At 41.0% G+C, this 21,875-nt stretch overlaps 1 protein-coding gene across 1 annotated transcript; it reads left to right on the forward strand.

The window, feature by feature from the left end:
- Positions 1-2,568: 2,568 nt before the first annotated feature.
- LOC131284474 (protein slit-like) lies at positions 2,569-21,368 on the forward strand. Its single transcript, XM_058313333.1, has 2 exons — positions 2,569-2,825; positions 21,365-21,368. Exons 1-2 carry the CDS (start codon positions 2,569-2,571, stop codon positions 21,366-21,368), a joined length of 261 nt encoding a protein of 86 aa, XP_058169316.1.
- The last annotated feature ends 507 nt before the right edge of the window (positions 21,369-21,875 follow it).

Below are 21,875 nucleotides of genomic sequence, written 5' to 3' on the forward strand. Positions count from 1 at the left end.
CACATTGCGAGAAGTTGTCGGAAGCCAAAATTGAGGCAATTTCGCCACTGATGAACCTCGCTGTGTGGCACGAGGTAGGGTTGGGTTTGTTTTGTTTTGAAGATGTCACTTCTTCGGTTGCTAGCCTATCTTTTTATTAACAGTTTCGTTAGCTTTCCAACTGGAAAATCGAAATAATTTGTTATCGACAATATGATCACCATTTTGTCGTTTGCGTCGTTTACGATTTTTTGCTTCATTTATCAATTGCTATTTGTTCTATTATCGGAAACAGAGTTATGTTTTCCATTTTACTAACGTTCTTATAACGTTTCCCTACTTATCATTCTTGAGAGCTTATGAAACTACTCAATGTTTCTGTATTCAATTCGAAAATGTCTTTCCAAACAATAAGAGCAGTTCTAGCTAAGCATTATCGATGTGTAAATATTGAAGCACATGCCACCGATCGAGTTTGAGGTTCTTATCAGCTTTGGAGCATAAGGGGTACACATATTTGAATAATTTAACGTACCAGTGGAAGCGCCTGAACTTGAAATGTACACCTTCGAAGTGTAAACTTACTCCCGACGGCGAAGGCAGGCAGGTGTTGGCAAGTTCATTGGCCCCCTTGGCGTATGTTGGTTAGTTCGCTGGAGGTTGTTTTGACTTGGAGGAAGGCTACAACAAACAGTAACTGACGAAGAAAAGCATGTGCTCAGCATGTTTCTTGCTGGTGATGTAATATTTTCTTTCGACAAACCTAAGTTAAATTTATCCCACTTCCGTTTTTCGTAAATTACGTCGAGCAAGCTGGCCCATAAATGTCACCTACGTCCTACAACTGTTGACGCATTCTCTTTAACTCTCATTGCGGTTCTTCTTCTTGAAGAGTACTATTTGTAAAATCTACACATGGTAGACATTTGTCAAATCGCCGTCGAAATAGATAAACCAACTCGAGACAGCACTCGTGCGTATGTTCCAACTGCTTTTCAACATCTGAATTTAATTAGCACGCGAAGATGCGGCATCCTGGCAACAAATCGAGATTATTAATGTTTTTGTGTGTCTTGCCTCGATTTTGTGTTGTTCAAGGGCAAACCATCGGCTAGGAGGATTAGATCGTGAATGAATAATGATAGGATTAAAAGTAAAGTGAAAACAATCTTGAACTATATAAATAACAAAGTCTCTGGGTTGGTTTCAAATAGTCTGAAGAATGTGCGTCATTTATTTTTTCACGTTTTTCGATGTTGGCATAATAAATTAACATTTTAGCGTAAGCCTATTCTCACGACTGAAAAGTCTGCTCCGCAAAAAGTGATATCAGTTCAGATACAAACTTTCCATCTTTCAGCCTAACTGTATGAAACCTTTCAGAAAAAAACAACAACCTATTTTTGTATTCAATCCTAACACACATTTAATATTTTATTATTTCTTCTCATTTCAGGAATTTCGTCAAAGCACGTGCTACGCTACTAAAAAGGCGACATCAAACCATGAAGCAAATGGAGTGCTGCTCGTTTGATTGCACATTTAAATTTGCCAGATGGTGGTATGCAGTTTTAATTACACACTTCATCGGAATCATCGTTAGTTTTGTGAAAAAGTAATCTAGTACGTTGCCCGAAAATCAGTGAACACCCGAAACGGAATGGTGGAGCCTTCCACTCTGCAATTTGCATCTAACGGCAACGTTGGTGCCTTACACCGATGCTGGAAGTGTCAACAGAAACGTCGGGTGCACTCTGAACCGTGAAATAAATGTGTCCCGCCGGTTCGCAAATGCCTGTACCGGATCGTGACCATCCAAAGTTCACAAAGGATTTCCTGTCCGCGGTGGTGATTGTGCAAGCCTATCCCAGGATAGGCAGCAGGCAAATTTTCATAATTTAATTAGTCGCCGTGATTAGTTCGCCGTCGTTAGTTCGTTGCAGCTGGCTTAATTTTTTGCGAAATGGTGTAGGGTTTCAGGTCAGCTTTTCAACACCGTGAGCACCGTGACATGGCGGCTTATGGAGTTGGAAAACAGATGGTACCGTGTGTTGGTTTTTCTCACTAGTGCACACAATAGTGCAAGCGAATGCATCTGTGGTTCGACACCTTGGCCGCTATTGTCGCCATCACGTAGAATGGAATATGGTTTTTGTGCTTAAAGCAGTGAACAAATGGAGTGCTTATTGAGCCATATGGGCTAATATTTGCCACCTCGCTAAACACGCGGAATCCGTTTTAGCGATCGTGGTAAACAACCCCTTGTTCTCCAGAATACCAGACGTGTGAAATCATACGAATTAAAATTATTATAATCACGGTTAATTAATTATTTTTCCTTAGGTTATCTGAGTTCAGTGCGCAGGATAAGGAACGCGAGTGTGTGTGAGTGCTCTTGTAGAGCAGCATTTTCAATTAAATAAGTGCAGTAGGATTGGAAAAGTGAAGGTGAATGTGATCGCTGGAATTGCAGAAAATTATGAAAAGGGGCAGGAGCGCCGCATGAAGGAAACCCTCACGAAACCGACATTGGCAGAAGGTAGTGCCAGCAGCAGCAGCAGCAGCACCAGTAGAGTTTCGTTCTTCATAATGGCCATGCGGGAGATCTGGTCCGGACCGCAGTTTAAAATGTTGATACTGCTCACCGTGACCGTTGTGCTGGCTCTGGTATCTCCTTCGTCGGAAGAGCCGTACAGTGGTGGAGGTGGCGGAGCACGAGGAGGTGGATATTTTGGAGCTGAAAATCGATGCCCACGGCTTTGTTCCTGCACTGGTACGACGGTGGACTGTTCGCATCGCGGATTGACCCAGGTGCCCCAGAAGATACCACCGGAAACTGATAGACTGTAAGTATTTGAAGTATATTCCCTTCTAATTGGCTACATACATTTCAAATTACTATATTTTGCATTATGAAAATCAAAAAATTTTAAGTATTTAAATTTAATAACTATTCAGTTTATATTAATAACTATTGATCTCAAGTATATTTAATGTTGTGAAGGACAAAGGCTGTTTTTATACCCGATTCAATGACATTCGTTCTTATTTACCCACACATTAATATCCTCTTCTGGCCATTTTTCATTTGTTATTGCATGACTGGCATGAAAAAGTACGACTATTGAACAGCATTTAAATTTCTCAATTATCCACCACATCTACGCCAAATGGCTTTATTTCTCTTCCTCTTCGTTACATACCACGCGTGTCGCACGATGATTGTACAATTTCTGTCGGCAATATTACGCTCGACAGTGCAGCATTTTCGATCCCGACGTGTGAAGTTTTATTATGTTTGTCTCATTCCCAGTCGATCCATAAATAAATAAGTCAATCCACTGTAAGCGGCATACTGTTGCACTTTCGTGTAATAATCCCTAGGCTGCAGGGAGGAGATCAGGGTGATTGCAGTGTAGTGGACATTTCAGTGCAACCACAAAATCGAACGGTTCTTTCGCTGCATGAGTGCGGTGTTTGGTTGGGGATAAATAAAACTCGAATTAAAATGTAAAACATACCACCGCAAACCGGTCTGTACACTCCTACGCAGATTTCGGCCGATTGTCGACTGGCACGACCGAAGTCAAATACGTACAGCTCAGGCTCCACTTTGGAGGGTAGGGTTGTTAGGTGTGTTGTACGATCCGTTGAGTGGATTCTGTTTTTCATCACTTGGGTTGATCAATCGAACGAAGTGTTGCTGAGAGGGTATCGATGCTGTGTGTTACTGAACAGATTAGGGATGTCTAGGGAAGTATATCCTCACGTCGCAAGGCTTAGATAGTTCTTTTAAATTTGATAGTTCTACTGCTGAAAATATATTCAAAAAGTGTATATTATCATCTATTTTGATATGAATACTTATTCTTCATAAGATATCTTTTAAGCGAGACTTAAAGTTGATCATGTCACATAAATTATATTCTCCTCTTGGCGAAACGAAGTGCATCCATCTGACGCAAATCGTTGTAGTAACGTTGAAATTGCATCATTTCTCTGTAGAGGCGGATTAACTGTTTACGAATCAAGACTCGTAGGTGGATTGACATACGCGAAAATAAATATCTCACTTACGTTTGCTTTTAATAATAAATCCAACGATCTTTTCTGCTGCATTCTGTTGCAAAACGCAGTTGCACTTGGTGGCCCATCTTGGAGAAGAAAATTTATTCCGTGCATGATTTTCCTCCCTTGAAGAGAAAGTATTCACGACCCAGGTGTTTGGTCTCAATAGCCAAAGGTCTGGGCACAATCTTCGAGGCAAATGCTCCTCTTCTTGTGCTGGTGAACTGACCTGTAGCGCACGTTGTAGGAGAATCTCGCATTGCTGTATCTCAACACGCCACCAGATCCAATGTCGTGATGTGATATTAAGCGGCCGGGCGGCTTCGATGATCGTAAATCTTCTAAAATTAGTATCCACATCAACCGATTCTTAATGAGTACCGTTTCGAAAATATTCCCTCTGGTTTCCTTTGATAAGCAAAGGTTTTCCATTCTGTGCTACGTCTGTTGTTGATCTAAAACAAGTTCATTAAACCTTACCGATAGGGGAGCTAATTTCTGACCAGTGTTTTCTTCACCTGATCGACCGAAGGGTCCCTGGTGCTGAGGGTTATGAAGAATCCCGACCCGACGGGGGAGAAAGGTTTGTAGTTCTTCGTTGAATCTTCGTGGGCCTCCCGGTGCGTTGGCTTTCTTCTTGCTTATGTTCATTGATTGCGGGAAATAGGATTGAAGACTATGATGAGGCAGCGGGAGCTTCTACCCAACTGACCTTCGTTTGAGATATATGTTTTTCTAGCCTCTTATGTTGCCAGTTAGCGGTTTCCTTCTTTTGAGACACAGCTTCCGCAGCAAATGACATTCTTCCATTCTGCTGTTGATAAAGAATTTCTTCGGCATCATATAAACATCTTTTTTGTGTCTTCTCTTAAACTGTCGGCCATGTTGACGCAGATAGCTCACGGGCATGTGGGTTGATTATGAATCTTTAGCACGGATTACCGTTTTATGGAAACGACGTTTTTATTGATTTTTTATTCCTTTTTGCGGAAGGGATCATCTACCTTGATTAGGGATGATTATCCGTAGGCATTGGTGTGCTTTGCCAAGCTGTCCGTTCTCTTCTTCAGCCAAAGATGTTGTTTGGTTGGACAAAATGAAACAAAAATGATTCCGATGAGATCACAACAAATTCGTGGGCCAACATGTTTGCATGACCATAACAGTACATTTGTTGTTTCGTCATCCCGAGGTGGAGGTGAAAGGGCTTTCGCTTCAAGAAACGTACAATCGTAAAACCAAATTGACCACATGAAAATCGTTGATGAGTTGGTTGTGATTGCAAGCCGTCGTAAGTTTACTGGCTCGAAACCAAAAAGTTTTGTTTTATTATACCCCAAAAATACGTAGCAATAAACGGAATGGAATGTATCCGCTTATGAATGCAATAAAAATGTATAAAATTAAAACTTTTCCAAGGTGCCTGAGCATGTTTCGTCTGCATATTTCTTGTTTTCCACCTCTCTAGTCGCAGTTGCACTTTTACGACCGTACCATAAACAGTGTCATACCTCGGGGGTTCTCTCCTGCCACACATACAATCAAGACGAAGACCACCCCAAAGGATGATTTTGATGTTTATGGCTTTTCATTCGTTGCTAAATCGATATGGAAATAATATCTTTCTGCTCCCTCTTTTTTGTTGGTCATTGCAAAAATAATGCTTATCATGTTATCAACATGACGACCACAACAAAAGAGCGATACCCATTCGACAAACCGTTGAACAGTGTAGCTTTTTCCTTGATTCTATCAAATAATTTTGAACGTGATCACCAAACGATGACTTTTGAGAATAATTCAATCAAAAAAATGTCTTGCTGCGCTAACAAGAACCTCATATTGAGTACTGACAGTTTCGGGCGTGTCTAAAGAATAAAGATTTCATGGTTGCGTGACGCAACCATCGCCCGACGATTCAGTTTTTCTTTTCCGTCTTTCACTTTTTCGCACGCTGATTAGATTGTCGCTGGGAAAAACAACAAGGTTGAAGCTTTCTAACTCTCAGACACGTTGTTGTCTTCACCTGAATCTGGATTTTTTATGCAAATTGAACCAAATCAATCCAGACATGCTTCTAAAATAAGTTCATCAAGAAGAAATATCCAGACTCTGTGACAGAAAAGTGGTTGGTTGGTAATATGTATTGGACTATCTATTTTCGTAAGCCCTGAAACCATACCTGAAATCATCACTCAATTAGAAAAATCGAAGATGGGGCATCAGGATGACACGCAATATAATGGCCATTCATAAACAGGAGATGAATAATGGTGAATTTTATTGGCTCCATCGATTGAAGGTGTTTGTCACGTTTCTTGAGCTAAGTCATATGTTTCAACTTTCCATACCCTGACATAAAAACGCTGTCTTTCCGTTCGGGGTGGTACCGGGTGTCACATTTTACTTTTCGCTTCCCTGCGGGTCCCGTTGGGTGGTCGCTGGCTTCTTTATGCTCCGGTGGGCGTGAGTCTGACGATGAAGAAGGTCGAGCACGAGGCTTTGATGGTGATTGAGCTGCAATAAGCATAAAATAACACGAAAGCACTCAACCCTCCGTGCTAGACACGCGAACCACCCGGTGGAAAATCAGAAACCGATTCCTCCGTGTGGCCGGAAAGACAACGTCAAACGGAACGGATATTGTTCGAGGGGGTGGTAAACTATTTACCTCCCGGGTTGACATGTTCATTGACTTTGACAAACCTATGATAACTATTTTCACCGATTTTTGTGCCATTATTTATGCTTTCCACCAAGTAACTTTTATGTCGCGTTCAAGATCAATCCAGCAGATCTTTCGAACAGAGCAGTTAAATCTTGCACTGGCAAAGACAGCAACATATAAACAACATCTCTCTTTTATGTTCGACTGAAACAGGCAACATCATGTAGGATGTCATCTTTTCCATCATCATCTACTCTTGCAACATTTTGTCTTGCTTTCTTCACCGCAAACTCCCATCGCCCACCCAGAAACAAACTTCATAATAATATGCTAATGACATAATTACGCATACTGATGTGTGCCGTTTTTCGTTTCATCATTTTCGGCCCTTCATTGAGCCTTTTACGTTTTTATACTTCCCATTCGTTGTGAGGTCTTCAGTTCGGCTCTTTTGAACCTGCAAAATGTATGTTATTTAGTAAATGTGGAACATTTTTCGTTTCGAGTTACACGTTGCCGGACATAATGCATCATTTGGCAATTTTAAACACGGTTTTCGGGCATTGTTGTTGCACATGTTGTTGATGTTCAATTAGTTTTTTAATCCCATATAATTAGTACCATCTGCAAAATCGTAGGTTTACCAATGGAAAATGTATTCAGCTACATTCAGTTTAATGTGCCATTTTTGTACCACGGTATATTGAACATCTTATTGATCTGTCATATCAGTTTATTTTTGAGTAATCAAAAGAGTATTTGAAGCAATGCTGTTCAATAATTAGTAAAACAGAGCTAATATTGTCTCTGTTCATGTTTCAAGTTTATTCACTTCTTCACATGCTGTAAACTGCCTTTTTTCAAAAAGATTTTCCATTGTTCATTTGGAAAATACAAAGGAAAACAGTTTTTCCTTTTTGAAAATATGCATTTTCATCCATCAGCCTTCGGGTCGAGTTCGGGGTTGGGCATACGTTAGGAAAATGTTCCGGAAAATCCCTTCGCAAATACCATCATTCTCGATTATCATCATAATCATCATCATCATCATCGTCATTATCTTGACCATCATAACCGTCTGTGTTATTGTTATTATTTTTACGGTTCTTTAAATGCAGCAGCATCGTCAAACCTGGCCGGTTTCAGTGAGGATCATTCCGTCCAAAAGGATCCAGCTGGTTGGATTAGAAAGGGTCGAGTTGTATTCCTGTGTGAGTGTCTAAAGAGGACTCCTCCACACACTCCCCAGGTTGACTATACAGAGAGACGGAAAGAAGAAGTAGTAGGTGGTAAATATACCCGACCATTTTTAATGGTTTCGAGAACGGGAGCTGAAACCAATACCAAAGTAACGAAACAAACCGCTCCGTAACCCTCGTGCACTGATACTGTGCGTCAACATCCGGCATTTGGGCAGAAGATTGCAATGCTGCGGTTTTGGTGTCGAGCGATAAAACGAGGGATTGGAGGAGCCGAGTGAATGGGGGGAGGACATACTCCGGGGTACTCAGGGCGTAGATTCTTGTCTCGATGGCCCTTCTGGACGATAACTCTTTCGGAATTCAATTTATACCGGAGACTCCTCGGTCAGAGTGGTATCCAACGGAGTGTGTGTCCTTGCCGGAGGGTAGTCGTCTGGCTCTAGTATCCCTATGTATATGTGACAGAACCGAACAGATAGGAATCGTTTGCAGTGTTTTGCACCCAGTCGGACCTAATGCAAAGCCATATCTGGTGTAAGAACAAGAGGAGAGGCTGAAGGAAGCCACCAGTCTCCCCAGTTTTGCAACGATGGGCTCATCATCTGCCATGGTCTGCAATGTCTCTTCCCAAGGTGCCAAGCACTGTGACACGCAGACGAATGACACCAGCCAGAGACGATGGTAGCGACCTGCCCGATAAAGCGGTAGTAAGTGTTGCCCGACCGAGCTCTGCGGTATTATGTTTGCTAATTCATGGCCTCAGAACTTTATCCCAGGTGGGTTTTTTTCATCCCTAAGCCTTGCATCCTTTTAACCGAAACCAGCTGTAGATGTCCATTGCAGGCAGCCAATCTTTAAACTGATGCACCTCGAGCAGACATAAGGCAGGCCCATTCAACGCGTGCAGCATTGCGTGTGTGTCATCCGATAGTAAGCAGAGATTAGAACACTTTAAAGTGGACAAACAAGCACTCTGCAAATCAACCAGAGCAACCGGGGTGTGAAGTAATTCTTCTGTGTCCTCGACGCAGTTGTACCAACTTGAGTGTCCAATGAAAGACAGTAAATAAGGATTCTATGTCGTCTAGAGAATCCTTTTTTCCGGCTCGGAGTTGGAAAAACCCCAGCGTTTCATTTGGTTAGTCCGAAACGTTTTTGCCCGGTTCTCGTTTGACACTTAGAGGCCTGATAAACTCGGTTCGTGGTAACGATGGTCAATTCATCTCCCATGTGAGCTCTTATGCTGGGTGAAGTGGTGTCGGAAAAGTTTAAATAAGAAGTAATTAAACAGACCAGAGTGGATACGTAAACAAGAAATGCCCGAGGTGCAATTTCTTCCTCATTCACATTTAGAGAGCCAGAGAAAGGTGGGTTTTAATCATCTTCACATTTCAAACTGTTTAAATATACCTTACGGGTTGAAATGCATGTTGAACATAGGAGCCCGATTTGATTGCAACAAAACGAAGTAGTAGAAGTCGTTATGAACTATGAACTTTCATTTGCCGCACTCAGTTTGAGCTTGAGTCGAGTTGCATGTTTGAGTTTGCTTGATGCTTTATAGTGGTTCCTTTAATTATTCATAGCCCGTCACGAACGTTTCCGTCAGCTGGCTTATCGACGATGTCATCGACGAGTGGAGACGGTAATGAAAATGCTCATTTTTGCGCCTTGGGACATTATAGGCACAAGTGTTGGAGAAGTGAAGAAAAACCAAACGCTCATTCGTTAGGTGCGTGGTTTGTAAAACCGTGAGTTGATTCGTGCGCGTTACCTTGATGAATGAAGTAGTTTTTGATGTTGGGTTCGCGGTTGCGAGTGCAATTAGTGCACAGTGTATCAGCATACAGGGAAAAGGAGTTTCCGTCGTGTTGTTCCGCTTCAACTTTTTGTCCGTGCTGAAACTTCTAACCTCATCCCATGTGAGTGCTAAATGTTTAAAACCTCTTACACCAATCGTGTTCTCTGTAGCCTTTTGCTTTCCTATCCAGGTTAAACCATCCATCAACCAGAGTGGCTAGTTGAAGGAAAAGGAGTAAAAGGTCCATCAGGGTTCTTTCGATTTTTCCTAGTCACGTCATGGTCGGTCAAGCTTTTTCCTAAGATTTTTTATATGGTCTTTGTGAAGCTGGACGTGACTGACGATTGATGTGTCCAGCACACTGAACATGGTGCACGTTGTATCGCCGACGATGAAACATGTTGAGACCCCGTCCCCACTGATTTCTCCCTTGGCATTGAGGCTTGTGCAGGCGAATGATTAACTTTCATCGTTTGCGAAACTCGGCCTCGGTTTTGTCGGGAAGCTGGCGAAAGGTCCGACCAGACCCTGCTCGTGGAAACATGGTGCGAAAATGCATCGGAAGCCGTCGCCAGACGGACGCTCCCATCTCGCAGGCAGCGTCGGTCATCGCCGTTTCCCGTTAAATGCTCTAGAATCACGAAATCACGCATTTGAACCATGTGCTTGACCTCGGCGAGATTTGTAGTACTACTGAGTGAGTTTTGAATACGTCCACAATCCTTCACGGAGACAACGTTCAAGGCATGAGTTCCAGAGGACTTCTAACTCAACGTGATGATGATAGTTGAAAATGTTCGCAAGGCTTTCTCCAGCGCTGGCTGCGGCAAACCATAGACACTATCGATCGAAGGGATTTTAATTAACAATCTGATACATCCAATTAGCATCTCAATGAGTCTCGACTGGTTCGTTTTGTCGCTTGCAATGGCGGATAGTTCGTTGGCAAATGAGCGAAAGAAATGCAATCACGTTCTACTGTTGTGTGGTCGATGCCAAAGGTCTGCCTTTAGATTTTCGCCTAGTACCTTCACACGTACCAGAATTCATCCTTTGCATATCAATTCTAGTATTTTATTGTTGGAAGCATCATTCTTTCTACCTTAATTAATCTAGTGCGAATTGTTTGAACCACTATAACTTTATTTACTTCAGATGTGTAGTTTGTAATCACCATTGCTTTTCAAAAAATATGTGCGATAGGACACATTCCTCAGCGATCATTGTTGAACAGCAGTTCACTAACCCCGAAATGCTTTAAATTCTCTCCGTTGATTGATTTCTATCCGTACCAAAAGTCATGTTGCAACTTTCCATTATCTCTGCGTTTGCTTTTCCATTAATTCTTATCCCCTGTCTTTCCAAATTTGTCCTGTTCTATAAATTGTGCGTGCTGTGATTTTCCTATCGACTCATGAAGCCACCTGATCTGCCTCCGAAGCCTCGAATTCCGATTAGGGATGTTTCCATTTCAATTAAAATCAAATATTCACGAACCTTTAGATTTTCATCAAGCGGTCTGGCGTGAAATACGCTTTTCCCCAACCGAAACGGTACCGAAACGCGTTGATGAAAACGTGAGTCGTTCCGGGGGGAAATTCCACGCGAATTCCGTCGGTTCAGTCATGTGGAAGTCCATTTTCCGAAATTCTGACCGGAGGTTCTGACTCCCGCGATTGAAATAAATTGGGAAGGGTGAGGGAATGCAGATTCTGCGGTGACCACATGTCACCTACAGACACACTGACGTGCTGATGGCACACACATACAGATACACACACATACAATGGCAGGACGATAACAAAAGAATGAATTGGTCACATGTCAGCAAGTTAAAATAACGACCGGCAAACGGTGGTATATAGGGATGAATTTGCTTGTTTAAGCTGGTGGAAAGGTTGGAAAAGTGTCGGAAAACTGTTAGTATAGAAAACATTGGTCTTACAGCAGGTACCGCAACAAAAAGCAGGTGAAACTATTCACACTTCACTAGCAGATGGTGGAATGGTGTTATAAAGCTTTAAAAGCTTTTTTTAGAGTTGAAACTTGCCAACCGATCGATTGGACATTAATTGATAAAAATCAGGTTGATTGAGAAGTTTCAATGGGTTTTAGTCTGAGTTTTCTCTTGTTTAAGGTACCCAAGTGGATATAATATCGGTGATGAGTTGCTATTTGAAAAATGCATTCATCCTTTCTCCCATCTATAAAGTAATTTATAGATTTGTTTGTCTGAAATAATCCAATTTATTTTAAATGGTTTGAACGTTTATTTGCGACTGTAACAGTCTCCAATGCTTTATGAAAGGATCGACATGTTGATTTTTCCATTGAAGTATATGCCACATGTATGCTCCACTTCCACTGGAAAACTCCTTGTTGGCGCTTGTAATCATTTGAACTTTTCGCGATTTCGGAATGATCAATCACTGCTAGGAGCAACTTTCAGACACAAAAAGCTCTCCCGTCCGGAGTTCTTTGCTGCAATCATCGGATCGCCCCGTGCAGGCCACTTCTCATGAATTTCGTGCCCGTTGTGTGCCTACCTGATGCATGATTGAGTGGCGTTTGACACAAATATTGCCGGCAACGAAAAGCCAAAGCCTTTGATCAGCTCAGATCGTTTGTAGGATCAAACGGAATTGATTTCCGTTTGTTTGGGCACCAGTTTGCTACCGGCTAGAACGATCAATTGGTTTTTGATGTTTGAACCTTGTCGTGACAGGGAAAGAAATTGGCTCGCTTATTCGTTAGTCCTGGGTAACAAAAGCTTTGGAACACATTTTCGGAAGTTACTGGGACGTGTCGCTTACTTGATTTGCAGCAAATAAAATGAACGACAAAAAATCCTAACTGAAACAGAAGCTTGTACCTGATTTAACATTAACTATTCAACCTAATGATAGAAAAAAGAAATGCTTCATTAAAGTGCATTCCTTATCGCGATCCTTGTTAAACTGGGTTAAGTCCTAAATTTAGTCAGACGCTGTCCGTTTACCGATGATCTTTAATCAACAAAAATTGTTGTAGAAATTTTTAACTATCGATGAAGTTATTTAGAAACTTGTGAAAGTAGTGTGGTTGGTACTTAGCAATTCTTCTAAATACTAATGCAATTGATGTAGCAATGCGAATATTATTCAAAGAAATAATCTCTTGCTCGGAATGGTTCAACAGCGTCGAACAGCTCCCGCTATACTAAATGGTTTCGCCGTTATTTCACCTGTTCACCCTTTTAGCTCTCATTACCATGCACAGTCCGGGAAAATTGCCTAGTTTCTCCTCCTTCACACATTCGCGTGCAATTGATTTTAAGCTCTTCATTTGCATTATGGCTGTAATAAAACCTGCTGCCGACTATAATCTTAATCGCTAATTACCGTGCGTTCGAGTTAATAATATTCGCCAGGTTTTCCATCGGTCCTCCGCTCTCGGGCGGTTTTATTTTACGTTTTGGCGGACTATTCGCGTTCCTCGTTGGGTGACTGGTTGTTTCCCTTCGGTGATTTTTCTCCTTATCCTCTACCCGCACCTCGTTGGAGCGAATTAAGGGGGATATTCGTATGCTAATAAAGTAATTAAGCAATTCCAACCAAGCTTTCCCACTCGCTCACACTCGAGTTTGTCTGTTGAATCGCTTTACGCTTCAGGCAGGAATCACTATCAAACTACACGCTTGTCCTTCTGTCCTGTACCGGTATGTTCAACATGCTTCAGCATCCGATGCCAGACCATGTCCATGTATTGGGCAGCAAACAGAGGGTTCTGAAGAGGTATCGTTGGTAATATCGTCGTCACTCCATAAACTGCAACCTCACCGCCGAAGTACTCCTATTACGCGGTGAAGTGTGGATCCTTTTAAGAGACGGCAGACTGGTCGTAACCGGTTAGGAGGGTAAACCACTCCAATGTTTGGAGACTGGCTAACTTTCGACCCGCACCGACATGGGGCTTTTTGTCGCTCATTAATGCGCGGTCATGGAAATACCGTCCTTTTGGATCCTTCCACTTTCCAAATGTTTTGCTCCGTTTGTTTATTGATTATAATTTGTCGGCGTATGGCTTAATCCTGGAGTACTTACAATTATACCCAGCAATGCTACCATATTAAACATTAAATGGTATGTTGTTGATTTAGTAGCTACGGTGTGCGGTAAACTGATGTATTGTGAGTTTTCTATTTCAAATATAATGTTTAAAATTTTTTTTTAAAAATCATAATATAATTTTATAAATTTCTTTGTTATTGTTTTCCCTTTGTCAGCTATGAAAATCATGAAGATGAAGGTTTTGTTTTACACATATCTCGCTAAAATCCAATCCTGCCTTGAGGCGTGTGGTCGAAGCATCTGCAACACATAATCATTTATTATAATAAAAATTAAAATGAACTACCGCTGGTCACTTGGGCGTCACCCAATCGAGTTAGCGCCAGCCGAAACCGATTAGTTGCCACGTTTGGCCAGTTTGAAGAAAAGCATGTTGTTAATCATCGACCCATTAAGTACGCGAGAATGGTTGGAAACGGTGGAGGTCGATGGTTGCGTTGGCGCCTGGGAAATGAGATGAAGCTGTTGTTTGCTAACCGTCCCCCTCAACTCCTCTTCTTTTCAGGACCTTTTCCTTTGTGTGCTGCTGGCCCAAGTCAGTACCAGTATATTTACCGTTCAGTTTCATTTTCTGCGTGCTGCTTTGATGTGGCCAGGAAACGATGTGGCTCATAAAATGCTCGTTTTATGGACAATTAAATTCTGCAGCTAATTTCACCACCTTTCAACGGTGCAACCGTCGCTCCGTGTTGATTTTTGTTCGCTTGCATTAAGCGGTGCTGCTGCTTTCATCCTGAGTTTGTTTGTTCAAATAGCCATCGTTCGTAACCTTTGAAAGCATGAAGCTGGTAAGAAAAGCTAGAAAGTAAATTTTTCATCATTCCGGCCGGTTGGCATGTATTTCTTACTATTGTCCAGGAGAAAACCTGTCACTGAATGCGGACATCTAGCAGGAAGCCTAGACTGACTAGAAAATTATGTTAATAGATATTTCGCATAACAGTTATCATGTTTCTTAAAGGAGTCAACTGCTTTTTTCACCAACTTTTTGTATGAAATGAAATCTAATTCTAATCTTCCATGTTTGCAGCAAATTTTTTTTCATGTAATTTATAATTTTTTTTAAGAGAAGGACTTTCTTGGTAACATGTCAGAAAAAAATCAATTAAGGCTACACTCATTGCTGATAAATCGAAATGCAAATCGTAGTGGATAATGTCTGAACCTATCAATTGATAAGCGTTATTTTTTTGTGTCAACTATTTGCATTCGAAATGAACGTAACATGCTTTGGTTGAAAGTTGTTCGATTGCGTCAGCTAACCTGGACTGGAAAACCGTTTTTAAAAGCCATTCGAATTTGCCTAATGCTGTGCAGATCTCAAAAGTGATTGAATGAATGCGAGATAAGGTTGTGTCGCTGGTTGATATATGGAACAACTATCCGGCGAATGGAAGAGAATGTATTTAAAAACTTGGTGTTCCATTTGCACCGAGCTGCAATTTCTGTAGCACATGGATAAGAGCTGGTTATTAGTTTTCTGCGATTGGATGTGATAAATTGAAGCAAACGCATTCGTTGCACAACAGATTAATGGCACTAAGTGTGTTTCCAATCAATAGTTTTTTTTACACATGCAATTCTTTAAAACGTTTTTTTGTTTAAATATGTTAAATACTTGCAATGCACTTGGAAAATATATATTGAAAAATTGTGACAATTTAAGAATGAGCTAAGCTATAATGATGTTAAGTATATGAGCTACCTTTAAGTTCGTGGTATAATTTGATAATTTATACTTTCATTTAACTTATACGCAAGATTCCAGTTCGTTTTTTCTTCTCACAAACGATTATTGTTGGCCATTTCTTTTGTTGCAATTTCACAGCTCTTCGCTGCTGTTTCTAAAAGGAGCAAGCGGTACCTTTGCAAAGCGTTCTCATGTGTATGATTTTCTTCTTCGGAGCAAAAAATTTATTTTTTTTACTAGCATCTACATGGTCCTACCACCTTGAGCTATCTTTTGTACGTTGGAATCACTACGCAAGACATACCCTAAACGATACAGTTCGTTGCAAATAGAGTGTAAAAGCAAGGATAAGTAAGTTGACTCTTTCATTTTTTGCCACGGCTGGTCGTAAATGTTTTTTTTCAGACAGCTAGTCTAGCTTACTTACATAAACAGCGGCAGTTTAAAAGACAAAGTTGCACTAAAAAACGGTAACAGTGAAAAAACGGTAACGAGCGAAATCGCTTTTTGCATCTACCTTATGCATGGTTTTAAGAGCACAGAATAATTTAAAATATTTTCTTTCTGATTTCACTATGTCAAGTGGAATAAAGAAATGGGTAGAATATAGTCAGTGACTGAATTAAATAACTCATCCTTCTCAGCATATTCAAATCATGATACTATTGGTCAAAGTTGGAGTAGAAAATGGCAAACAAACAAGTATTTTTTAAGTATTACTCTCTTTTACGCGTTTAGGGAAATGCATCACTTTGGTTTCTGAAATCTAGTAACTTTGTTTATGTTACTTCTACGGATAATATATTTAACGAATGATTAGTGAACCTTTTCATTGAGAGCGTTACGGTTTCAGACACTTGGTACCATTTGAGATAACTGGTGAAATACGACATCAACAAACCCTTTTGATGGCATAGAAGCCACTCTAATTACACTTGAAGGCTTTTTTCGAAAAATCCTTTCCAAGTGATTCAAGCACCTTAGAAAATGTATGCTTTTCAACTCCGCCAAGACATGTACAAATGTGTCGGGAAGCGTGCGCCAGTAGATAACCAGCTTGAGCTGACAAACGATTCACCGTTCCACCGGAGCGTTGTCGTTGCTCGCGGCAATGCATTTGTATTGTCTTCTGGTCTCTGCAATCGTAATCGCAAGCAAACAGCTGGCTCTGCTTGCCAAGACTAGCCGCATCCAAGGGTAGAGGCCCCGGGATGGCAGGGAGGAATGGTTGGTATTCCCTTCAACGAAACCACGCCGAAAGCTGCCAGCATGTCAGCAAACAACCGTTCAAACGACCGCACTGGCAAATGGTGGTTGGCTGCAACGGTTAGTTTCTTCACGGCGGCCAAGGCCAAGCCCTCTTCCGAACGGTGCTTTTATTCCATGTGCATTTGCATGCTGCTCCGAACGAGAGATAGTGTTGATCTGGTGGACGAGGAGCGTACAACTGCATGCATCTGTCGTGTTCTTTGGGGGTTTGAAGGTTCGTGCGGTAGAATACGGGACGAATTTGTTTGCCAGCGACAGAGCCTGGCACCGGGAGCAGCATGTTTTGCCCCAACTTCGTGCCAAGTGTCAACATCAACGCGAACCAGCGAACTCCTGTCTGCAAGGGCATGTGTTTGGCTGCGGATGATGGCGCCTTCGGTGATTGTATGAATGAGTGAATGACGGAATGAATGAATATATATCCCAGAGATGGCCATGTTTGCGTACATGTGAAACTATGTACCGGTGAAATGGTCGCTGTGCTTTCGCAGGAATATGCGTATTTAACTTCTGCTTCATGAAGCACAAAGAAGCTGCACAGTTGCTCTCTGAACTGCACAAAAAAGACATCGGATAGAAGTGTGCATCCAGGTGAATCTACAGACAACCGGCCACCTAGCAACGATGGGTCGGAGGGTAGCTTAACTATCTTCTCATATTCATTTCTGTAATGCCGTTTTATTATGTGCTGCATCGTTAACAGTTTCATTCGTAAGATAAACAAAACCAAACAAACATCACCGTCTGTATGGATGTGTTACTCTTTATAAGCGAGCGGAAACAGCTTCGCTGAACGGCTTTTTAGTTTTTACAAATAATGTTCCAATTTTGTTTATATTTTTTGTTTATTTTTGACATTTTCTAGTTTAATGTTAGTATTAGGATTTAAGATTTTTGAATATTATTTTACTAAAGGAGCTTTCTGAAACATAAGCTAGCCAACTAGAGTTTTCATTTGCCACCATCTATCCAGCTGCGGGTAACTTATGGTGATTGAAATTGTCGCCCGCGGCACGCTTTTGCACCAACGCCGAGGAAACAAATTAAAATTCAATCTCATTAAAACAGGCTAAGATTGAAAATTATGACTTCAAGAACGACCCCTCGCAGGCGCAAACCCCCCCCCCCCCCCCCATTGCCACTCGTCGCTCGAGTGCTGTTCAAACGTTTGACCATCGAAATGGCAGCTTGTGCCGCGGAAAATTGCAACGCGTCAGCCATGCTCACGACAACTTGCTGACCGCGAGTTTTCACCTCCTTCCGACTCCTCCCGGTAGAAAGCTGGAATGGAAACTATGTTGGCTGTATAGCGTAGAAAACTCATTACTTTCATTTCTTGCTTTTCGATCTCATTCATCTTCGGAAGCGCTAGACCAACGGTTAGTCTCAGAAAGTGCAAAGTGGAGCCTTTGCATTTATGTGCTTGTTTGTGTTGCTATGCTTCTCATCTTCCTCTGAGGAAGTTTAAAGTTCTTCTGACGGCAAGGGTGAGCTTCGGCTTTGTTTAATTTGTTCGCTAGTCTCAAAGTTCGTTGTTCGCCGTTCGCTTCAGTGGATGTATCTCTGTCGACTCTGTTCCTGTTTCTTGCGACTGCTGGTTTTTTTTTCTTTTGCAAAACTCGTTGACGTTAATTTCTAGCGAAGTGGAAACACACGGGGAAGTTTCCTACTTTTTCCTCCATCTATTTAAGCTTTTTCTGTGTGCCACGATGAGCCAGTGGTATGGTGTTACAAACGACTTTTTATTACTTTTCTTCGCTCTATTTGTGACTAAAATGGCGGTAGTTTTGCCCCTAACCGGCCTTAAAATAATCCTGTTTGTTCAAAACTTGTTTTTGATCATACATTAGTGGCTTTTGGTATATGTGTTTGAGGTTGAAAGGGCACATCATTTATTAGCCGTCCTCCATTCTCCAAGCTTTCAAGCACTTCATTTCACTTTATTTGCATTAGATAAAACTTGCTTTATCGCACAATCTCTTCCGTTACCAAGAGATTACAGTTCCGTTTTCCAAGCATCAGCCAACCCCGACCTGTCCGTCATTCCGCAATCTTCGATCGATGATAAAACTGAATCCGCAACGCAAAATCCGTATGGAAAATCCTCCGTTCGTCATTATCTTGGTCGTAAAAATGATCCGCCGTGATGCTGTTCATGGTCGGAGAAACGGAATGAAAATGAAAATAATCATAAATCGGATTCCAACAGCGTTGAAGTGTGAGCTAAAACGTAACCAAACTCCCAGCATGGTTGCAGAGGGGTATATTAGTGCGATGAATATTAAGCAGCCCATAAGCTGCTTCAGGAGAAACTGTGAGCATATTGATCGATATATTTAGCAAGTCGTAAACGCAGATTGAACATTCCGATGAGCTGCGGTTGTACCCGGCCAGTCAATGGAAGATTTTATTCGTTTTGCTTCGATAGGATCTGTGCATACCTAGCTTTGACATATTATCCTGTTCTTCCAATAACGAAGAACCAAAGAAACGTAGTGAAGAAGAGGATGATGAATATATGTGCCTTCAGTCAGGGAGATTTATGGAGAAGAAACACACGTCGATGATTAATTTTTATAGCTTTTGGACTCAATTTTGCAAAGGTCATAAAATCACTACCGCTGCCTGTTTCGTCTAGGCAGTATATAACGTTTTACGCTTGCATGCCTCTGAATCGTAGAGAATGTATATGGAACGGAATCTATCGATGAAGAAGAGATATCGGTTTTTTACTTCAGTAACATGCGTCATCTGATATGTGCGATAGCTTTACCCACAAATAGTAGGCATGCAAATTAGTAAAAACAAAACATTTGACATTTTGCAGCAATAAACAATTCTAGAAATGTGCTAATTTGAAGGAAATAATCAAAAATAGTCAAAGAGTCTTAAGTGACAGCTTGAAAGGGAAATTGGAATGATCCTCAAGCATTCGAGAAACGTCATTCATCAATGTTGTTCTGTTCAACTACACTGTTGTCCTGTTCAAGTTCGGAGTTTGCATATCAGTTTGATTGAATTGAAAATATATGACTTGATTGTGAGAGTCATCTAAGAATCCAACCAGTTTAAACTCGTTGATACGGTGTCAGATGGTGATGCATTGGTATTGTTTTCACAGCTAGCTTTACAAGCACCATCCGAAGCGCACTTGAAACAATTGACTTTTGAGTGCGCCAACTTTAAGCGATACCTCTCGCTGTGAAGAGCATGGTGTGATGGAAGAAAACGCAGAAATATTCCGCCTGCAATGACTTTGTCTGCGAAAGAAACAGTGTGCACTAGGACATACATAACCTCCTCCAAGTGGACGTCTTACTGCGTCGGTAAACCGCAAGCGATTCAGCGATCAAAAGACTATTTGCAGCCCGCAAGAAAAGCAAAAGATAAACTGCACAACTGCATACAGGCGGGCGGGAGGCAACGTAAAGCAATGATTACCAATAATGATTATTATTTTCCTTCGTGTTCAGCGATCCAATCAACGCACGTGGTACATGTTGGTTTCAGCCGCTTGCGCAAGGCACTGCGTTTTGGGTGCCTTTGCTCACATAGCTGAAGCTGAAGATTAATAGGCCCATTAACCATAAATAACACTCGCCGCACCGGGTTTTGATGCTGGAAACACTTCTAGTGGTGTTTTTTTCTTCTGGATGTTGGATATAGGCATATATTTGGTGCAGGAACAACAACTACTAATGGACTGAAACTTAACATAAATAATTTTTTCAGCATTTCAAACTTAAATATTTTTAATTTTTAAAATTATTACATGATTTCAAGAAAACTTGTAATACTATAATACAATAAAAACTCCTGTTTCTCGGAGAAATGTTTAAACGCTGTCGACCAGAAACACGCTGTTAAAACGCTGTTCCAGATGCTGACCGATGAAGACATAATCATATTAATCACTCGCTCTTGTTGAAAGACTCTGTAGATAGCTCTCTTAAGCCTGTCGATCCCCTCAATTAGGTTAAGAAATCATTTTAAAATTAGATAAATCAATTTTCCCTCGTAATATATTCATTGAGTATGCAACTCCATAGCGTACCATAACAACCAGACTACGATGGAGCGTTTGCGTGTTTGGTACTTCCTGTGGCATGTGTCCTTATGAATAGGATTGGTTGAAAAATGAGAAAGTTCCCAAGCAATACTGGTATGTTGTAAAGTCTTGTGTGTGAAATTCAATTTCCGGATCGCTTCCGAAACGATAATGGAGAGGTTTCGAGACTGTGGGTGCGTCACTTTAATAGTCTTACTTCGGAGATAGGCAGACATGGTTATCAACATGTACTAAATATTCTTGTGTTTTGCGTAGACTTTAAGTGATACGTCTTAGGAATTCCAATACAGAAAAGAAAAAGTTTTTCTAAATCAAATCTTTAAAAAAACACACTATGTAAAAATAAGATTACCTTCCTGTTACAATTAATCCCTCTAAACAATATGCATAGGTTTTTCGTTAGACCCTCTAAACAACATAGATGGGATTTTTTCCTCAACCTTATAGCAATATATTTTACGAAATATCGAAAACAATCTCTAAAAATGTGTCTTCTTTTCTCTTTCTAGGTAAGTTGTTTGCGGAACTAATAATATTGATGTACAAGTTATATGTAAGTCGTAAGCCGATTTGTCACATTTTTTATTGATTCTTAAATAATTCCTTTTTATTCCTTATTAGTTTACTTTTTAGACTACTTTGACAATTGAGGGAAATACAGTAGTACGTTCCATAACGTAACCGTTTTGAAAAACGAACCCTTTGTGGTTATGCGTTATGATTCCAATTATATCGTTGACTGAAATCACGAGTGGCCAAGTACCATTAAGGCTACTTTTATGTATACCCTATTTTATACTTTTTCAGCAAACGTACCACAACAAACTCTTGTTTGTTGGCTCGTTCCCGCACTTCAACGCACTTGTTCAATTACAAGCGAACCATTGCAGCACCGTGGATGAAACGAAGTGCCCAAGTGCACTGGAAACAGTGCTTATTTCACGTATTTTTCATGAGTTTGCTGGTGGTTGTTGTTCACAAATGCCAAATTCAAGTGGATTTTGTACATTTTGGAACAGA

The sequence above is a fragment of the Anopheles ziemanni genome, chromosome 3 (genome assembly GCF_943734765.1).
Source record: "Anopheles ziemanni chromosome 3, idAnoZiCoDA_A2_x.2, whole genome shotgun sequence".
NCBI lineage: Eukaryota > Metazoa > Arthropoda > Insecta > Diptera > Culicidae > Anopheles > Anopheles ziemanni.